Genomic DNA, 17,957 nt, shown 5'->3' with positions numbered 1-17,957 from the left:
TCCATTAGGTTTCCATTATCACTCTCTGATCTATTTCTTCAGGGTAGAGCTACAATTGTCACTCCTGTGGTGAGCCACCAGTGGTCTTGGTTCTAGGTCTATACCTAGAGTCACGGCCCCTTTAAACATGTTAGCGTTCTTTTTCCCTTCAGATAAGCAAGCCAAATAAAACAGACTCGAGGTGGTGTTTCGCTCTGTTTTCTTTGCCAGCCCTGGGCAAAAGATCCCACCTCGGAGGTCCTGCTAAGGATGTGCCTGCCTTGCTCCTTGGTTCTCCCGTCAGCATGGAAAGAACTCCTCTCTAGCCCCCCACACAGCCCTTTCCACGGGCCTTGATTTATTCTTTGCCCGGAGGAGACTTTCTGGTCTCAGCACGTGGGTGGAGATGATGGTCTTTTGGGGGAACGGCAAAGACAGCCTCTGATTTTGAACAAGGCAGACCTCCAGGCTTACGTCTTCCTAAGTTACCATCATTGTGGATTCTTCAATTCCCAGCTGTGTCCTGAACGCTCCATTTTCTGGACCACTGACATTATGGGAAGGTGACTGGGGAATTGGGGTTCATAGGCCTTGACACTTTAATTCAATCAAATAAATGAAACAAACATGAAAAGAGACTCGTGGAGATCTTTAGGGAAAACAGAAACCAAATTCCCCACATGAAGAGAGTGGAATGGCGTTGGAACGGGTTTCTGGAATTCCTGTGAGCTTGCAGGAGAGCCAGCATTTCAGAAGCTGACCCCACCCCCAGCAGCTCCTGCGCTAAATTCTGCTTCAACATGCTGTCACCACAAAGGGTCACAGTGAAAGGCAAGAGCAGGATGTGGTGGGTGACACCATGCACACAGAAGAGTCCCCTTAGATAAGTCTATATGCCTGGTCCTGTAACCTCTCACAGACCCCCAGCTCCTTCTTATAAACGTCTATCTATCTATTATCTATCTATCTATCTATCTATCTATCTATCTATCTATCGTCTATTATCTATCTATCAACTATCTATCTATCTATCATCTATCTATCTATCTATCTATCTATCTATCTATCTATCTATCTATCGTGTGTGCTTGTGCACATGTGTGTGGTTGCAGGTGTGTTCGAGGCAGAGGACAACCTGCTGGAGTCAGTTCTCTCTATTATGTGGGTTCTGGGGATTGAACTTAGGTCACCAGACTTGGTAGTAAGTGCCTCTACCTGCTGAAGCATCTCACTGTCCCTCTGATTCTTCTAGAGGGACATTTGCCAACCATTGGAGTTGTAGGAGGTTGCTTAAAAGTTGTATCTTGTGCCCATTTTCCCTATGCCCTTTGAGTCTGTAAAATGATTCAATACCCTTGGAAAAAATTCAAGACACTCAGCGTCTTCTTGGTGTCAGGCCCAATGCTAGGAGTGTGGGATCTAGAAAAGATGACCCCCGATGATGTGGAGATGTTGGGATGACTTAGTGTTCTGGTGGTCATGCAAGGGCAGGGTGGCATGAAGACCGTTAAGAGTTCTTGAAGCACAGGATATCTGCAAGTGGGTCAAGCTGTGCCTTCTCCCAAATGCGTGTCCACACAGAAGCTCAGAGTCTGGTCCTGTCTGAAAGTGGAGACTTTGAGGGTGTAAAGGAGGAAACCGATGATGGCTGGCTGCATTTAGGCCTGGAAACCTGATGAGAACATCTCCATAAAGATGGCTCAAGAGGAGAAGGCCATGTATACGAGGCAGGGCAGAGGCCAGTGAGCAAGACAACGACAATCCTGGAACACTGAGCATTCCTGGAATCACAGAGGGAGAAGCAGGAAAGCCCTTCTCTAGAGCCTGTGCAGGGACCAGGTACTTCCTCCTCCAGAACCATGAAGAATGCCTTCAATTCTCCTAAAATGCCCAACTCATGTACATTGTAAACGTAGCCCTCAGCAATGAATGTCATACCTGAGGACTCAAGACAGTCCCGAAGAAGAGCCAACAGACATCAGTCCCTGCTCCCTTGTCCCTTTTCTATCTGGACCAAATATGCTGGGTGGATTCCATTGCTCTGTTGTCTCTATGTATGGACCAGTGGCTGGAGGTGGGGGGACTCTTCCTTGTACTCTCTGTGGTTTTCAGATTGAGCACAATGCATTGAGCACAAGGGATTCTGGGCTCGATTTGCTGAGCTTCTAAATGAGTGAGTGAACGCATGAGCAGAGAGAGGGGTAATGTGGAAATGGGGCAGGAGAACCTTCCATCAGAAGGGCCAATTGCTGACCCTTGCTAAAAGTAATTAGGAAGGTTTCCCACTGAGATTGTATAGACCAGCCAGTAGCAAGGGCAGGTAGACAGATTCATTGACAAGGAGAAAGTGTTCGAGCTGCGCCCAGTGTCCTTCTACGGCAGGCACCCGATGGCTCATTATCTGTGGTAACCCCTCAGGGGTTTAAACATTCCATTTTCAGATGTGGACTGTGAGGCTTAGAGAGAGAAGGCCGCTGGGAAACCACTGTCCTGCCAGCGAGGAGCAGAACTGGAATCTGATCCCGGGTCTTCTGCTCCCAAGTTTGTGTCCTCTGCATTGCGCTGCTTACACCATCAGCTGCCTTTGGGAAGGGGTAGTGGTCGCGGTCCCCGAGGCTGACATAGAGCTTAATGCCTTCCAAAGTCTAGATCACTAGAGGAGGAATTCTCTGGAAAAATGATCCAAGAATACAGCGAGCTGGCAGAGCACCAGGGTTCAGGGCCAATCCCTGTGTACCTTCAGCCGGTCTCGAGACGCATTCTCTGGGCAAAGCGGTCATTGTCTTCCCTATCGGATTCCACTCCATTGCAGAACGATGTTCATTATCTTCAGATCTTCAATAACTTAGATTTTATTTTTATTTTATATGTCTGGGCATTTTTGCCTGCGTGTCTGTCTGGGCGCTAGCAAGTGTTCTGAACTCCCGAACCCTCTCTCCAGCCCCACCTTTGATCAACTTTAAAGCTCAGACATCATCCGAGGTCCTTCCTCATTTAAGTCAGTCAGTCTGGTAATTACGTCCTGGCTGCTCCAGAGTTGCACGGACCATCCAGTGCCCTGGAGGCCAGTGCCCTTTTTCATCTTCTCGTTTGTTCCATCATCTGTTTGCCAAGAACTCAGTGAGCATGACCCTGGGGTCTCCAGGGACCAAGATTCTGCTTTGCCTCCATGAAGAGCTTCTCTTCCAACTTGGCCCAAGAAGATCCTGTGATTAGAGGGTTGGAAAAGTAGGTCAGTTGGTAAAATGCTCGCCGTGCAAGGATAGGGATTGGAAGTCAGTCCTCACTGCCCATGTTAAAGGCTGGGCATGGTGGCATGCCTGTAATCCTAACACTGAGGATGAGATGCGGGCAGGGCTTGGGACACAAGGATCCCTGCAACTTGTTAGCTGAGCAGTCTAGTCTAATAGTCAAGATGCAGGTCAATGAGAGACCCTGTCTCAGAAAACAAGGTTATTCAAGGTAAAACAAGGTTCAAGAAAGAATGACACTTAAGATCGACTTGCACACACATACACGCACACATACACACACACACGCTCCGACTTGTACATTTGTCCACATACCTGCAAGCATATGTACACACATAGACATAGAAAAGAAATAAGTTCCTATAATGGTACAATGTGGAAAAGGCTAGAACCCAGGAGGAAAGACAGGGTAGGAAGCTGGAGAGAGCTTCACAGAACAGAGGAGATGAAGGTTGGGAAAGTGACCGCGAGGGAAGTCATCATGGCGGAGGGAGCAGTGGGCGCTAAGACACAGGAGTGTGATGGGTGTGGCATGGTGGGCATGGCATGATGGGGCTGAGGGAGATCTGGGAAGGGTGCAGCGTGTGAGGAAATGCAGTCATAGGGTGTCCTCTGGACATTCGTATTTTGTTAGAGATGGTGATGTCAGTCTCTTCTAACTCAGGGTTTGGTTGTGAGGGATAGATACTCAAGACTATATTCTTTCTCACAGAGAGTGGCTGCAGAGGAGTCAGCCATTGGGAGGGCGAGTGGTGACTCTAGGCCTTGGAGGTGAGTGTTTCTCTGGAGCCCCTGGTACTTATGGACAGAAAATCAAATCAGGAAGGGTCTGTGTGGGATGGACCATGACAGCCTCTGATGGGTCTTTGACTCAGTATCTGGGTGGACATGTCTGTGTGTGTGATGGTGACCCCAGGGCAGCCAGACCTCCTTTCCAGACGTCTACTGTGAGTTGGGCTGAATAGGCATTGCCCAGCCCTGAGGACTGGCCTCTCCTCCAACCCTGCTCCCATCGTCTACACTCCCTGACTCAGTTTCCCCCTCTGCTACTGCCTTTTCTCTGTCAGCTCCTTTCCCATTCTGTCTGCTTACTCTTTCATCATGGGACGCGGAGGGGGGGAGAGGGGGTTGACATTTTCTTTGGTGTTGTCTTTGCTGGCTCTTAGTTCCATCTCCTCCTCCCTCTCTTGCTGTCTGTGGAGAGGATTGGTCAGGCTGCTCAACATTTTTTTTTTTAACTTGAAACCTTTTAGTTTAACTGCTGCTAACTAAATATACTGTGACCTCAGCAGCAGCCTGCGAGCTGTACTCAGCCAGTGAGACCAAGGAAGAAGACTCATGCCCAAAGCATCTTTCTCTTTCGCTTTGGATAGAGATTATCCTCTGCAGACTGGAAAGGGCCGTTTGCACGCAGTACAGTTTGGACTTGGGGTTTGGTCAGCAGGGGTTTAGATGTGTAGGTGCATAGATGCCCCTTCTACCAAGACATCCCAGACTCTCAGAATTGGCCTGTGGCGTGCCACCTTTCTTTATGAACCCTAGGAAGTGGTTCACATAGTTCTTCTGTCACCCGGAGAGACTTGGATGAACTTTAACCACAGCCCAGGGCAGCTTATTAATGATTAGACAGAGGAGAGGGAAATAAAGTCAAGTCTCCTACAGGATATTACAGACAGCGTGGCTTTCCCATTCCAGAAAACAGGCTTCTTTAAAAGTATTTCTGTCTCTAGGCTCCTGGCCATGCCATGTCATACCCACCAGGACCCACCAAATTCAGCTCAGGGTGAGAAAGGGGGCCGGAGGGAGAAACAGAATGATGCTTAGCTGAGGAGCTTGGGCCTGTATCCAGCACCTACACAAACTTCCCTCTAAGACAGACAGATAGACACACACACACACACACACACACACACACCTATAGACACATGCACACAGAGAGAGACAGAGAGAGAGGGAGAGAGAGACACACATGCACACAGAGAGAGACAGAGAGAGAGGGAGAGAAAGACACACATACACAGAGATCTCAGAGATGCTGTGGATCTGACAGCTTTCTTCACTTGCCAAAATCTTAGTTTACTTGTTATATGTTTATGGAGGATCTACATTGACAGTCTTTGAGAGAGCCATGGCAAGGCAGAAGACAGCAGAACAGATAATAGAGGGGGGGGGAGGCTCATCAATTCATTGCACACAAGATGAGGGTCTTTATTAGTTTTCTTGTTTCATCTGGCAGAAACAACTTTTTTATTTCATCAGTAGTAAAAGGAGCTATAATCTCGGCTGCGTTTATATAATTAATTCAGACACTTCTTCCAAATAGTTTTTTAGTTTTTTCCCTTGGTTTATGTGGTGAAAAGATCCATTCTAAGATAATATTATCCCTCTGCATTGAAATTCCTCTGGGAGAAATTCTGGAAGGCAATACAACTAGAATACAAGTAAGATTTGGATTTACCCTATCCTTATGTGCCTCCTGTATGCTGTGATTACCATTAATGAATAAAGAAACTGCTTTGGACCTATAGCAGGGCAGAACTTAGCTAGGCAGGGAAAACTAAACTGAATGCTGGTAGAAAAGAGGCGGAGTCAGAGAGAAGCCATGTAACCCAGCCAGAGATGGACATCGGAACTTTACCTGGTAAGCCACAGCCATGTGGCAATACACAGATTAATAAAAATGGGTTAAATTAATATGTAGGAGTTAGGCCATAAGAAGCTAGAGCTAATGGGCCAAGCAGTGATTTAAATAATACAGTTTTTGTATGATTATTTTGGGTCTAAGCGACCGGGAATAAATGAGCAGCCTCCTGCAACACTCACCTGCATGAACTGAAAGGGCTTAAGAAAATTCTAAACAGATATGACCTATTTTAGCACACACATGCACGCACATGCACACTTTATGTGTATGTGTATTTTATCTGCATATATGAGCACCATGTGTATGTCTGGTGCCTGCAGAGGTCTGAAGAGGATAATATACAATTACATATATTTTCTGGATTCACCCATCCAAGGAGAGAGACATACAAGAACTGAGACTTCAGCCATATCCCCATTTAACAGTCATGAAAATGAGGAGACAAAACTGAGCCATAGTGAGGAGAAGCAAGAGCAAGAGGCATCGTGGAAGTGGGAAGCGGAAAGTAGCTCAAGGTGGAGGGCAGGCAGTGATGTGCTGTGTGGTCAGTTGACGTGGGCAGGAAATGCAAGTGGACTGTTTGGGCAGTGTTCGCATCGCTGGGTTCCTTTCCAAGTTTGTGTTCAAGAAGAGATGGGACCAAGAACCTGATTAAAACATCTTCAAATAAAATGGATTTGTTGGTAGAATGCTTGTCTAGCATGTACAATGGGTTTGGTCCCCAGTGAAGCATAAGCCAGGAATGGTGGCACACACCTGTAATCTCAGAACTCAGAAGGTGGAGGCAGGAGGATTAGAAATGCAAGGCTACATAGTGTATTTGAGGTCAACCTGGGCACATGAAATCCTCTTTCAAAAAGGGGGAGGGAGTTAGAGAAAGGGGCATCAGGCTGAGGGAAGAGCCGACGGTCAAGCAGTGCCCCTGGACCACAATATTACCTCATGAAGAGCCTGAGGTGAAAGCACAAAGGAGAAGCTTTTGCAACACTGGGAAGGGAGAGACACTCCAGCATGCAACACAGAATGGCAAAATTTATTCCAGATGCTCCCGTGGGTGGGAAACAACTTTGCTTACGTCCTGAGATTGCCTGGCATTAGCCAGGACAGGACGGGGTAGAGAGTAGCCATGGAGGTCTTCCGTGCATATGGCAGAGCAGGACTGTCGTTCTCCACCAGGCTGAGTGAGGGGGTCACCTTAGGATGCTTTTCAGAGAACCCCTGTGCATCCATCTTGAATGGGACTCAGTGATGTTTCCAAATGTCTTCCCTGTGATTATATCATCTGGGCCTCACTGAGAGCCTCTTATGGGCACTTCAGCTTTTCCATGGGCCTGACATTGAGTGAGCATGAGGGGCACTTGGAAGTAAAGGGGCCACAGGGAGGGACAACCCTGATATCCAGAGGGCAATGGTTGCTGTTGTTGCTGAGGAATCTGTTGGCTGTCCCCAGAAAAGTCATTCTTATAACACTTACTGAAATGAAACCCCACACTAATTCTGCAGTTTTAAAAGATCATCTGCCAAAGGCAAGCTTTTTTTCTGCTCTTATGTTTTTCGTTGCAGTATAATTTTACAGACCCTAGGTAGCTACTGAACTGAGCCTACTTTCAATGTACCGTATCCACAGAATGTAGGGTCACACACAGTCATAGCCACAATAGTTTTACAGGCTGACAACTGACCTGAGTGATTCTAAGGGTCCTCTCGGGCTAGCCCTCCTATTCTGGATGTTAAGGATGAACTGTGTGTGTGTGTGTGTGTGTGTGTGTGTTCATCCATCCATGTCCATAATTCTTTTTTTTTTTATGTCCATAATTCTTTGCTCCTCTGGGAAACATCCTCTGTCTTTTCCATGCAGTTTGGGCTGTCAATCAAGTAGTTAACCCCACTTCCATCTGGAGGGATGTGATACAAACCTTGCCAGTTATCCTAGTGCAATTTCTGGCATTGGTTCAAGAGGTAGAGGTGGAGTTAGAAAAGCATCCACAGGCTTTTTTTTTTTTAACTACTCTAGAGAGTGGTAGTCTTGACTTCTGTCAGCTTTTGTCAGCTTTTGGAGCTGTGTTGCAATTTCTTGCATCACACAGCATTTTAACCGAGATAAGTTCCCATGGCCTTCATGTGAGGCCGGCCGTGTGGGGTATGCACTGGAGAGTCAGGCAGGCGTGGTCAAAGAGTCTGTGAGGTAGCTGTCCCTGGGACGTCCAGGTGTCCGTCTCGGGGTCATAGCAGTCGAAGGAGGCTGAGTCCTCAATGTTGCAGTCTGTGGTCAGCCTCCGCCCACCTGTCACATACAGCTTGTTCCCCATCACTGTGGCCCCATGGTGCATCCTGCGCTCCTTCATGTCTGCACATTTGACAAATTTGTTGGACCGAGGGTCATAAGCAAGAATCCTCCTCGTGTAACCTGAAAATGGAATAACACGGACAGCGGTGGGTGGCTCACCCGGGGCTGTGGGCCAGCGGTTGCAGCTTCCTGATCCCTGCCTACTCAAGGGTGGGATTCTGGACCAAGGCCTGGGTGTTCGGGCACCCTGCTGCAGCCTGGCATGTGGAAGAACTGAGGCTGGCATCTGGATCTCTCTGGCTATGGTCCACATTTAGGCAGCCATCTAAGTCGTCTGTAGAGTAGGGGTAATTCTGCCTTCCGGGGGCTTCTGCAGCCCGGTTGGCATTTTCATCTCTCCTACGTGGCCCAAGACATTGCCATTCAGGGAAGGAGACCTTCTTTGAGAACACAGAAATGGATTCCCATGGCAGAAAGTTATTTTAAGGGTTACTATTTTACTGACGGGCAAACCAAGACATAGAAAGATGAGTAACTTGCAAAAAGTATATAATCTCTTAATGATAGTCATTTAAACCCAGGTCTCTTTGACCCCTAAACCAGACCCCCCCATATATATACATATGTGTGTGTGTGTGTGTGTGTGTGTGTGTGTGTAATGCATTTACAGAGAAATGATGCATTGGTAGCCATTGTTGTTGTTATTAATAGTATCGTTGTTATTATTATTATTATGTATTACATTTTTTGAGACAAGATCTCACACTAGTTTGGTCTGGCACTCACTCTGTAATACAGACTGGCTTCTGTGTTAGTTAGTTAGTGACAATCCTCCTGTCTCAGCCTCCCAAGTGCTCAAATTATAGGTGTGAGCCACTACACCTAGCTAGTCTTAACTCCAGGAAACATCTCTTCTTTACTGTGTCTGGAATGATCCTGCTAGCTTTAGTTTTATCCTGGCAACAGCTCTGCAGAGTGGGTACAGTTCCATCTCTTGTTTATAGAGCGAGACTGAAAGAAGCTTCTAGGAGAATAGCTTTTCCAGTTTTGCACACTCTCCTCAAAGGATGGATGTGCTTTTTGGAAGACCTGCTTTGTCTGTCAGCAGCCATTTTCCCCTCAGAGCTGCCGGGTTTGTTCCCCACAGTCAGTCTCTGTTCACTCACCTCCCACAATGACAATCCTCTCTCCCAGTACCACTGCGGGGGCACACACATTCTTGATCATCCTTGTCTCCATCTTAAACCATGTGTTTCTGGAAATGTGGTAAACCTGAGGGGGAAACAGAATCATTGTACCAAATTTTAAAGCTAATGTCTTTAAAAGGGTAGAAAAGTAATTGTTTATTACATTTTTACAAGATTGAGAGAGAGAGAGAGAGAGAGAGAGAGAGAGAGAGACAGATAGAGAATGTGTGTGTTTCATGTTTGATGTAGTGGTGTGTGTGTGTGTGTGTGTGTGTGTGTTTGATGTTTGATGTAGTGGTGTGTGTGTGTGTGAGTGTGTGTGTGTGTGAGTGTGTGTGTGTGTGAGTGTGTGTGTGAGTGTGTGTGAGTGTGTGTGTGTTTGATGTTTGATGTAGTGGTGTGTGTGTGTGTGCGCGTGCGTGTGTGTGTGCGTGTGTGTGTGTAAGTGTGGAAGTCAGAGGACAACTTTTGGGTTTCTGTTTTCTTCTTCCACCATGTGTTCCAGGACTTGAACTCAGGTCCACAACCTTGGTGACAAGCACCTTTAACTGCGGAGCCATCTCAGTGGCCCACATAGTCATTTACAGGGTGAGTCAGAAATGGATTTGTTTCTTTCTATTTCTTTTCAGGTTTTAAAGTGCAGGTATTACTATCAATAAATGAACTCTTGCTGGTAGAAAGAAGAATGTATTGGAAGTTACTCATGTGACCCCCATGAGCCAACGACTGTATTTTCCTTAGCCGGACCAAGAGTTCTGCATTGGGGTAAGCATTTCACTTACCTTCTTGGGATATTTGATTATTTTACTGAGAAATGGAGCAACTTGGATATTTAGGAAGCCAATTATTTTTCCAATATTTTTTATTTCTAGATCATGTTTATATTTCTAAATGTCCCTGTGTAGCAAAGAGGGTCAGAGAACCAAGAATAAGTTTGAGGCTATGTAAGGAAGGCTTTGGAACAGTTTGTGCCTGAGAGGAATTAGGGTTTTGAGAAAGAAGAGAAGCAAGGGAAGAAGACAAATCAAAGAGAAGGCAGACTTATGAGCCATCCTCTGAGATGTGGTTCAACCATGACTCCTTCTTCTGTTGATTTCCCCAGTTTAAAATTCAAATATCAAATGTAAGCTCCTTAATCATAGGAAAGATGGAGCACACGAGAGAAAGGATGGACTCCATGTAAGAAAAGAAGATGAAAACCTATTTGTTTACAGAAGAAAACGACGAAGTAGTTGTCACTGAAACTTTTCCATATAAAATAGAATTTCTAGCTTCATCAGAGACCCTATTCTTACTATTTGATAACAGTTTGGGGCTGGGGATGACTGGCATGTATGAAGGCCCGTATCAATCCCCAGAAGCACATAAACTGGGTGTGGTTGGTGCCACCTGTGATCCTAGCCACCAAGAGGTAGAGGTCATCCTTGGCAACACAGGGAGATCAGCCTGGGATCCATGAGATTTTATTTCTAAAATAATTAATAGGGGCTGGAGAGGTGGCTCAGTGGTTAAGAGAACTGGCTGCTCTTCCTGAGGTTCTGGATTCAGTTCCTAGCAGCTCACATGGTGGCTCACAGATGTCCTTAACTCCAGCTCCAGAGAATCACATACCCTCTTCTGACCTCTAGGGCCACAGCATGCATGTGATGCCCTGACATATATGTAGGCAGAACATCCATAGACATAAAAGTAAATGTATTTTTAAAATAAATAAGTAGCAGGAAGAAGTTGGCATTCACAAACCATTTTTCAGGCAGCCACTATTTCTTCCTCGTTTTTCAGGTTACACGATTGATGCTCACAGAAACTGAGTGACTTTGCCTAGCTAGACTGAGTGGCAGTGATAGCTTCTGGTTCAGTCCAGAGGCCATGCTTTTGATCACCAGGGTCATGGATCTGTTGAGGGAGTATGGCATTTCCTGATAGTATTATTATTATTATTATTGTGTGTATGCTTGTGTATGTGTGTACTCTCATATCACGGCATGTGTGGAGATCAGAGATCAAGTTTGTGAAGTCTGTTCTCTCCTACTTTTACTGGGTTCTGGGAATCAAACTCAGTTCAGACTTTGATGGCAAGTCCCGAATCAATTGAAATGTCTTAAGGTGCCTTGATGGATGTTTTTGAGACCAAGACCCCCCTAGGACCTACATCATCCCTTTTTCCTGTGGAAGCCTGGAGGAGGCTGAGTAGTCACAATGGCTGGGAAGCCCTATTGCTTCATCTGAAACTACACTGGTGACACACTCCTTGGGACGTGGCATCCTGGGGAGAAAAGCAAAAGCTGGCTGCATTCTACTCGAGTGACCGTTTCCTCTTGACCTTCTGTTCTCTCAGCTTGGTGTCGGGTCTCAGAGACAGATTTATAATTTCCTCTCAGGCCTCACAGTACCTCAGAGAGACTGTGGCCAGGTAACAAAGGATGTTTGACCCAGGTAGGAAGTGATACTCCCTCATGCTGTGGGATTTGCTGTCTGTCATCCAGAAACAGAGGTGGAAAAAAAGCCAGGTAGAAAGGGACCATAGACGCTTCCACCTTGTCCAGTGACGCCATTGAAAGACAGTGCTGGAAAGAACATTGGCTCCGCCTCTGCCCGAAAACCCAACCTGCTTTATCAAGTGAGCCTCAGCATTCATTTAAACTGTATTTAAGTGCGTAGACTGACCACTTCAAAGCTAAGGCTAGGCTGGTAAGGAAAGCATGCATACAAACGCTTCCACCCACTCCTGGCTTTCCTTGGCCGTACTACAAAAGGATCACTCCCAAGTCTGTATTTGTTTGGCTTTGTGGGGATCTTGGTTTGGTTGCACTCTGTATTTCTTGACCTGTTAACTGGAAGTTTATTTGAGCTTGGCATTTTATTCTTAGGGAACTGGTGACAGTTTTGCGGCGTGAAGTCACTAGCCCATTTGTTGATTCTGTTTGGAAAAAACAGTCAAGAGAGGTGGGAGGAGGTCTAGCTTTCCACAAAAGTCCTCTGGTGGATCTGTTTTGAGGGTCAGAGTAGAGCTTCTCCCAGCTCGGTCACGGGGAGTATGGGCTGCAGAAAGCTGTGGAAGTAGCTTCCAGTGCCGCTCAGTGTTTAGCCCCTTTGCCTGGGCTTCTGGGAGAATCTCCCAGCTCTCCTCTCTGGATCTCCTCCAGTTCCTTCTCTGCAAGCATCTAGAGTAGTGGCTCTCAACCTTCCTAACACTACACCCCATTAATACAGTTTCTCATGTTGTGGTGACCCCCAATCATAAAATTATTTCATGGCTACTACATAACTGTAATTTTTGCTACTGTTATGAATCTTAGTTAAATATCTTATATTCTGGATACCTCATATGTGACCCCTGGGGAAGGGTCGTTCGACTTTTAGAGGGATTCTGACCCACAGGTTGAGAACCACAGATCTAGAGGGCGCTAAAAATACAAAACTGATTGCTGCCCCATCATCCATGAACACTTGGATGCTCTCTCTGCCCCTAGCCTCACAGGTTACCATCCCAGTTTCTCGACAAGATTTACAAAGTCCAGCTGTAGCAGCTTCATCTCCACAAGCCATTCTGGAACGTTCTGGACTTTTGATAAGAGGGGCTTGGAGGCAGCATCTGGGTGGAGGAGGTTGCTGGGGTAGTGTGGGAAGGGCATGGTGAAGATTACATGGGGGCTAACACCTGGTCCCTCCCCAGCTACCATCTGGCATGCGGCCTTCCTCCTCCTTGCTCTGCCTGGCAACTGTATGCCATGCTCAGTCCCTCAGGTGGTGAGCTGTGCCTCCTCTTTTCTTCTGAGCCCTTTTACAAAGGACCCTTACCCAGGATCCGTCTCTCCCTCTGCAGATAACTCTGACATCTTCAGCTGTCAGCTCGTCGCTCCCACTCAGTCCCTCTGCTGCTTGCTTATTTTAGCATCGTAGCATCCGCTCTGACGTCTCCCTCCTCTCTCACCCTTCTTTCTTATCTGTCAGCTCTCTTTCTCTGTGCTCAACCCAGCTTAAGCCAAACACAGAGTTTTCTTCAAAGTCTCTGGACCCTCATGTTCTTTGCGATTCTTTGGTCCCATTTAAGACACCTCCTAAGTTCTCAGTGCCTGTGTCTTCAGGTTCCAAATTGCAACTGTCTTATCAACTCCTTGAGGGTTAAATGTAATTTTCTGTTTCCTCCCAGGTCTCCAGGGCCTTTACAGTGGCCAGTGCTCAGTATAGAGCATATTGGACGAGCAGAGTCCACTCCTGGGGGTCCTCTATAGTAAAGAGAAGCTTACCATTTGTGGAGTAGTTGTTAGAAGCCTGCAGGAGGCTGGGCAGCACTTGCTATTTTGGTTGGCCTTTATCAAACACACTTCTCAGAGTATTAGTGAAATGAATTTCTCCTGTCATTTAAGGCCCAGGTTCCCAGGTATAGCCGTATTTTACAGCCTCCTAGAGACTTTCATGAAGCATAGATGCCAGGGTCCCATGCAAAGAGATTTTGATTCAGCAGATCCGAGGTCAGATTCTAGGGGATTTGTTGGTGTGCAGAAGACTTGTAATGGGGTGAATGGTACCACTAATGTCTTCTACGACTTCACTGTCCTATTTTTTTTAACATGTTTCAGCCTGAACTTCTAGGTTATTTTTCCTTCAAGTGAAGATAAACTCTTTGTGGATGGGGGTGTACTTGACATAACTTTGTATTAGTCTCACAATAAAAATTGATAAGTCAAAAAGCACTAAAAAGTTCCTTCTCTTCATTCCTTGTAAAAGGCAAATGTGTGCATGTGTGTGTGCATGCTATGTGTGTGCCCATGTATATGTGTGTGTGCCTGTATGGGCATGTGTATATACATATATACACACACAAACAAGCATGCATGTATTTGTTATCATATACATATACTATTATATACAGCATATGTGCATGTATATGTGTACATGTGTATATTCCATTATGTCTGCATGTGTGCATATGTACATAGGTGCATATATGCATAGATATGTACATGCCATGATAAGTAAGAGTATATGTATATACACACAAATACATACAGGTATGTTTATGTGTATGCATATACAAGAATGCATATATGCACATATATATGACATCTGTGCATATGTATGTGCTATTATATATGTGCACACAAATGCACATACACACAAGTACACACATATACATGCAAGTGTATAGATGTGTGCACATATGTTTGTCATATGCATGTATGTCTGCAATATGTCACTATATATGTGCACATGCATATATGAGCATATCATATAATTACATATATGCATATATGTGTCTGTATGTGTATTTATACTGTTTGCTATACATGTTCATGTGAATGAATGTACACATGACTGAACACATGCACATGTATGTGTGCATGTATGTATACCCAATTATATATGCGCTCATGCCTATATCAGTGTATCTGTATATAATTATGTGTGCATGCTTATGCTGTTATATATGTGCATGTGAATGCATGTTCATATAACTGAAGACACTCATATGTATGTGTGTGTATATGTATATGTCATTATATTAGGTATGTTTATATATGTGTGTGTGCATGTGTGTGTCTGTGTACACACACACTTGGCATTTACATGGTGAGAAGGACCAGCTGATTACCTGGATAAGGCGCACAGGATTCTGCATGACGTCCTCACCCCCGAAAAGATAGAGCCTTTGGTCCTTCACTGCCACGGCAGGGTGGAGCACGGCCACTGGCATGTTAGCCATGCTCTCCCAGACATCACGGACGCTGTCGTACCTTTCCATGGAGCCCAGGAGCTCCTGCCCTGCTCCAGTGCCCCCAATGGAAAAGATGAAGTTTTTGTGGGTGGTGCCCCTGTGAGAGTAGCGGGCTGCCAGCATGGGCCGCCCCAGCCTCCACTGGTTGAGCTTCAGAGAGAAGATGTAGACACTGCTACTGATGAGACTCTTCCCCTCGCTGACAACCATGCCCCCAAGCACGTAGACACTACGGTGCAAGGTGACGGCGGAGGCCTTGTACAACCGCGCGGGGAGTTTGGCCAGGCTCTGCCACTGGCCCGTCCGTACACTGTAGAGCAAGACGTCCCTGGTGGTCTGCTGGCTGTCCTTCCGCCCTCCCAGGAGGAGGAGGAAGTCTTGGTAGGAGCTCCTTGGGGGGATGTGCCGCAGAAGTTCACAGTCCTGGGCGCTGGGGCTGTACAAACAGAATATTTGCTTGCTGGCTGTCTCCAGGATGGCCTGGCAGGCGGGCGAGGACTGGAGAAGCGCATCGCTGGCGATGAAGTGGTGGAAGAAGGCTGGGTGGATGTACTGCAAGCGGACCTGCTGCAACAGCTCCTGCATGTGCTGCCACCGGGCCTTCAGGTCGTGCTTGACCCAAGCCATGAGGGCCTCGAACACCGCTTCCTCCTCTCCGCAGAGTGCGTCATCTCCTAGGTAGCGTCTCAACTCCGCGGCGCAGAGCTCCTTCAGGTCAGCGGATGCTGCTACCTCCGGGAAGCAAGTCAGGGCCACCTCCCTGGCTTTCTTCTTCAGGCTCTCACAGCTTAGGATTTCTGCGAGTCTGACCAGGCCCAGGCAGTTGCCGGGGGTCAGCTGGCTCTGCAGGTATGATGAGCAGGCCTCGAACACACGGGGGTACTGCAGCATGGCAGCTGCCTCCATCAGTGGGAGGACGTTGGCAGCAGAGATATGCACCTCTCCTGTGTACGCATACGTGATGACCTGCTCCAGAGTGGTGGAGTCGAGGCCTTGCAGCTGCACTTTGGCCTCCCTGCTCTCCCGGAAGTGACTACAGAACATGGCCTTGAAGTAAGGGCTGCTGGAGGCCAGCACGTTGCGGTGGCAAGGGACCTCCCAGGCTCCTGAGCAGATGCTCACATCCGTCAGGATCTTGCTTTGCCTTAAGCTGTTGAGCTGTCTCAGCAAGTCAGAGGAGAAGTTGTGGTCTTTGAAGACAACCCCATCTGGCAACTCCTCATCCATCCTACAAAGAAGGAGGGAAGTCCTAAGTGGAAGCAAGGGCAAGGCTTTCTGGTAGCGCATACTGTGGGAGCTCCAAGCCTCATTCACCACTATCTGTTTACCAAGTGGGACCACAAACAGAACACACTGAAGATGAAAGAGGAAACCACTCTCCCCGCAGACCACAAAGTGATCTCCTTTAGGCTGTGCTTATCCTCAGAGATAAAAGACACATAGCATCTCTGGCTAATCTTAGGCATCTCCCAACCCAAGCTGATGGTCAGGGACTCACATATGAGCCCGACACGAGAGAACAGTGAGTGCATTTGACAAGAAATGTATGCTTTTGTCCAGATCCTCAGCAGGCTTGTCAGTAAACACAGCTATGAATCTCTTTCTGGGGGTTAGTTATTCCCCCAAGGCTGACATTCTGGGGGTGTGGTCTTCTGGTCACCAGACAAAAGGGAGGGGTCACACGGGGCCGTTGCAAAATCTAGGGAGAAAACTGCATGGGCTTTGGGTTTTTAAAGATGGCATTGACAGAACAAAGACCAAACATTTCTGTGGCTTCACTGGTGACCCAGGCAGTCTGCCGGCCGAGGGATGAAGTGCTAGGGACACTTACCTTGCTTTACTGCAGTGACATCCACAGGTGCTGGGTCTGTCTCTTCCCCTCAGAAGATTATTTCTACCTTAGGCTCAGAGTAAAGCCATAAACCCCAGGCCTTGCCTTCTGTTGGCAAACTCTCCGTCCTAGGAGAGTTCCTGGTTTGTTTATGCTGCAGGCACTTTCACAGCTTCTGGGGCTCAGTGCAAGGGCTGCCGGGCAGGCAGACAGTGTATACATTCCAAGCCTAAGAATAGCTGCATATGTACTTTCCAATGTTATGACATGTGACTTTCCAGTTGCCTTTTGCAGCCACCCGAGGGCCTGCAGGGCCGCGCATGCCCACATGCCTTGTTTCCCTGGCGAGTGTTTACATCGGCAGAAATAGAAAGGGAGGAACGAATTCTCCGACCGAGGCTTTGCTGTCCATTTGGACGCATCCCGAGTCCCTTGTCCTAAGAGTGCCTTGGAACTCTAGATGTCTGTAAACAGGCTGCTGTGACCTGCGCAGAATCATTGAAGACAGCCAGCTCTGGGTCACAGTAGAGGTGGCAGATAGTCATAGGAGAGGCAGAGAAAGGACAGAACCTTGGGTGCTATTCAGTAGGTGTCCATCTACCACCTCCTGCCTGGCGGGACTGCTGTGAGAGCTGTGGTTTCCCTTCCAGGCCACAAGACAAAGGAATCCATAGCAAATGCTGTGGTCCTTTTTTTTTTTTTTTTTTAAATTTGTCAATCATTCTAGGGTTTCTAGACTTGTGAAAATTCTGACCCTAATTAGGCCTCCTGTCCCCATGGTTTTCTCTCTCTCTCTCTCTCTCTCTCTCTCTCTCTCTCTCTCCTTCCCTCCGTTGCCTCTCCCTCCCCCTCCCCCCCTCTCTGTCTGTCTCCCTGTGTGGATATGTACTCTGACTTGTACTAACTGTGTTTGTCCCTGTCACCTGCCCCTTCTGGACACCTCCTAGCTGCTCTTCAGCTGGGCTCCCTTAGACCTCAGGCTTCCTGTTCTGTCTCCTCTCACCAGAGAGAAGTGAGTTAGGACCAGGAGGCAAGGCGCTTTGGTCCAGGGAGAAAGAG

At 47.2% G+C, this 17,957-nt stretch overlaps 1 protein-coding gene across 2 annotated transcripts; it reads right to left on the bottom strand.

The window, feature by feature from the left end:
* Positions 1 to 2,360: 2,360 nt before the first annotated feature.
* Positions 2,361 to 17,067, bottom strand: Klhl38 (kelch like family member 38). 2 transcript variants are annotated; one of them, XM_041671709.1, is made up of 4 exons: positions 16,899 to 17,067; positions 14,945 to 16,295; positions 9,328 to 9,433; positions 2,361 to 3,185 (listed from the first exon to the last, which is right to left on the bottom strand). In XM_041671709.1, the coding sequence occupies exons 2-4, from the start codon at positions 16,292 to 16,294 to the stop codon at positions 3,097 to 3,099; spliced, it is 1,545 nt and encodes a 514-aa protein (XP_041527643.1). In that variant the 5' UTR covers position 16,295; positions 16,899 to 17,067; the 3' UTR covers positions 2,361 to 3,096. The 2 variants fall into 2 exon arrangements, with proteins under 2 accessions (XP_041527643.1, XP_041527642.1); XM_041671708.1 differs by lacking the exon at positions 2,361 to 3,185 and adding an exon at positions 6,887 to 8,281.
* Between the last annotated feature and the right edge of the window lie 890 nt (positions 17,068 to 17,957).

The sequence above is a fragment of the Microtus oregoni genome, unplaced genomic scaffold (assembly GCF_018167655.1).
Source record: "Microtus oregoni isolate MIOR12 unplaced genomic scaffold, Mior012 000022F_ref0000154, whole genome shotgun sequence".
Classification (NCBI taxonomy): Eukaryota; Metazoa; Chordata; class Mammalia; order Rodentia; family Cricetidae; genus Microtus; species Microtus oregoni.
This window is presented reverse-complemented; position numbering and strand designations above follow the sequence as displayed.

Coding starts and splice junctions, on each gene's coding strand:
- Klhl38 (XM_041671708.1), bottom strand. CDS start 16,294: ATGGATGAGGAGTTGCCAGATGGGGTTGTCTTCAAAGACCACAACTTC. Junction 9,434..14,944: donor ATCCTGTGCGCCTTATCCAG/GTAATCAGCTGG, acceptor TTTCCCCCTCAG/GTTTACCACATTTCCAGAAA. Junction 8,282..9,327: donor GAGGATTGTCATTGTGGGAG/GTGAGTGAACAG, acceptor TTCCATTTTCAG/GTTACACGAGGAGGATTCTT.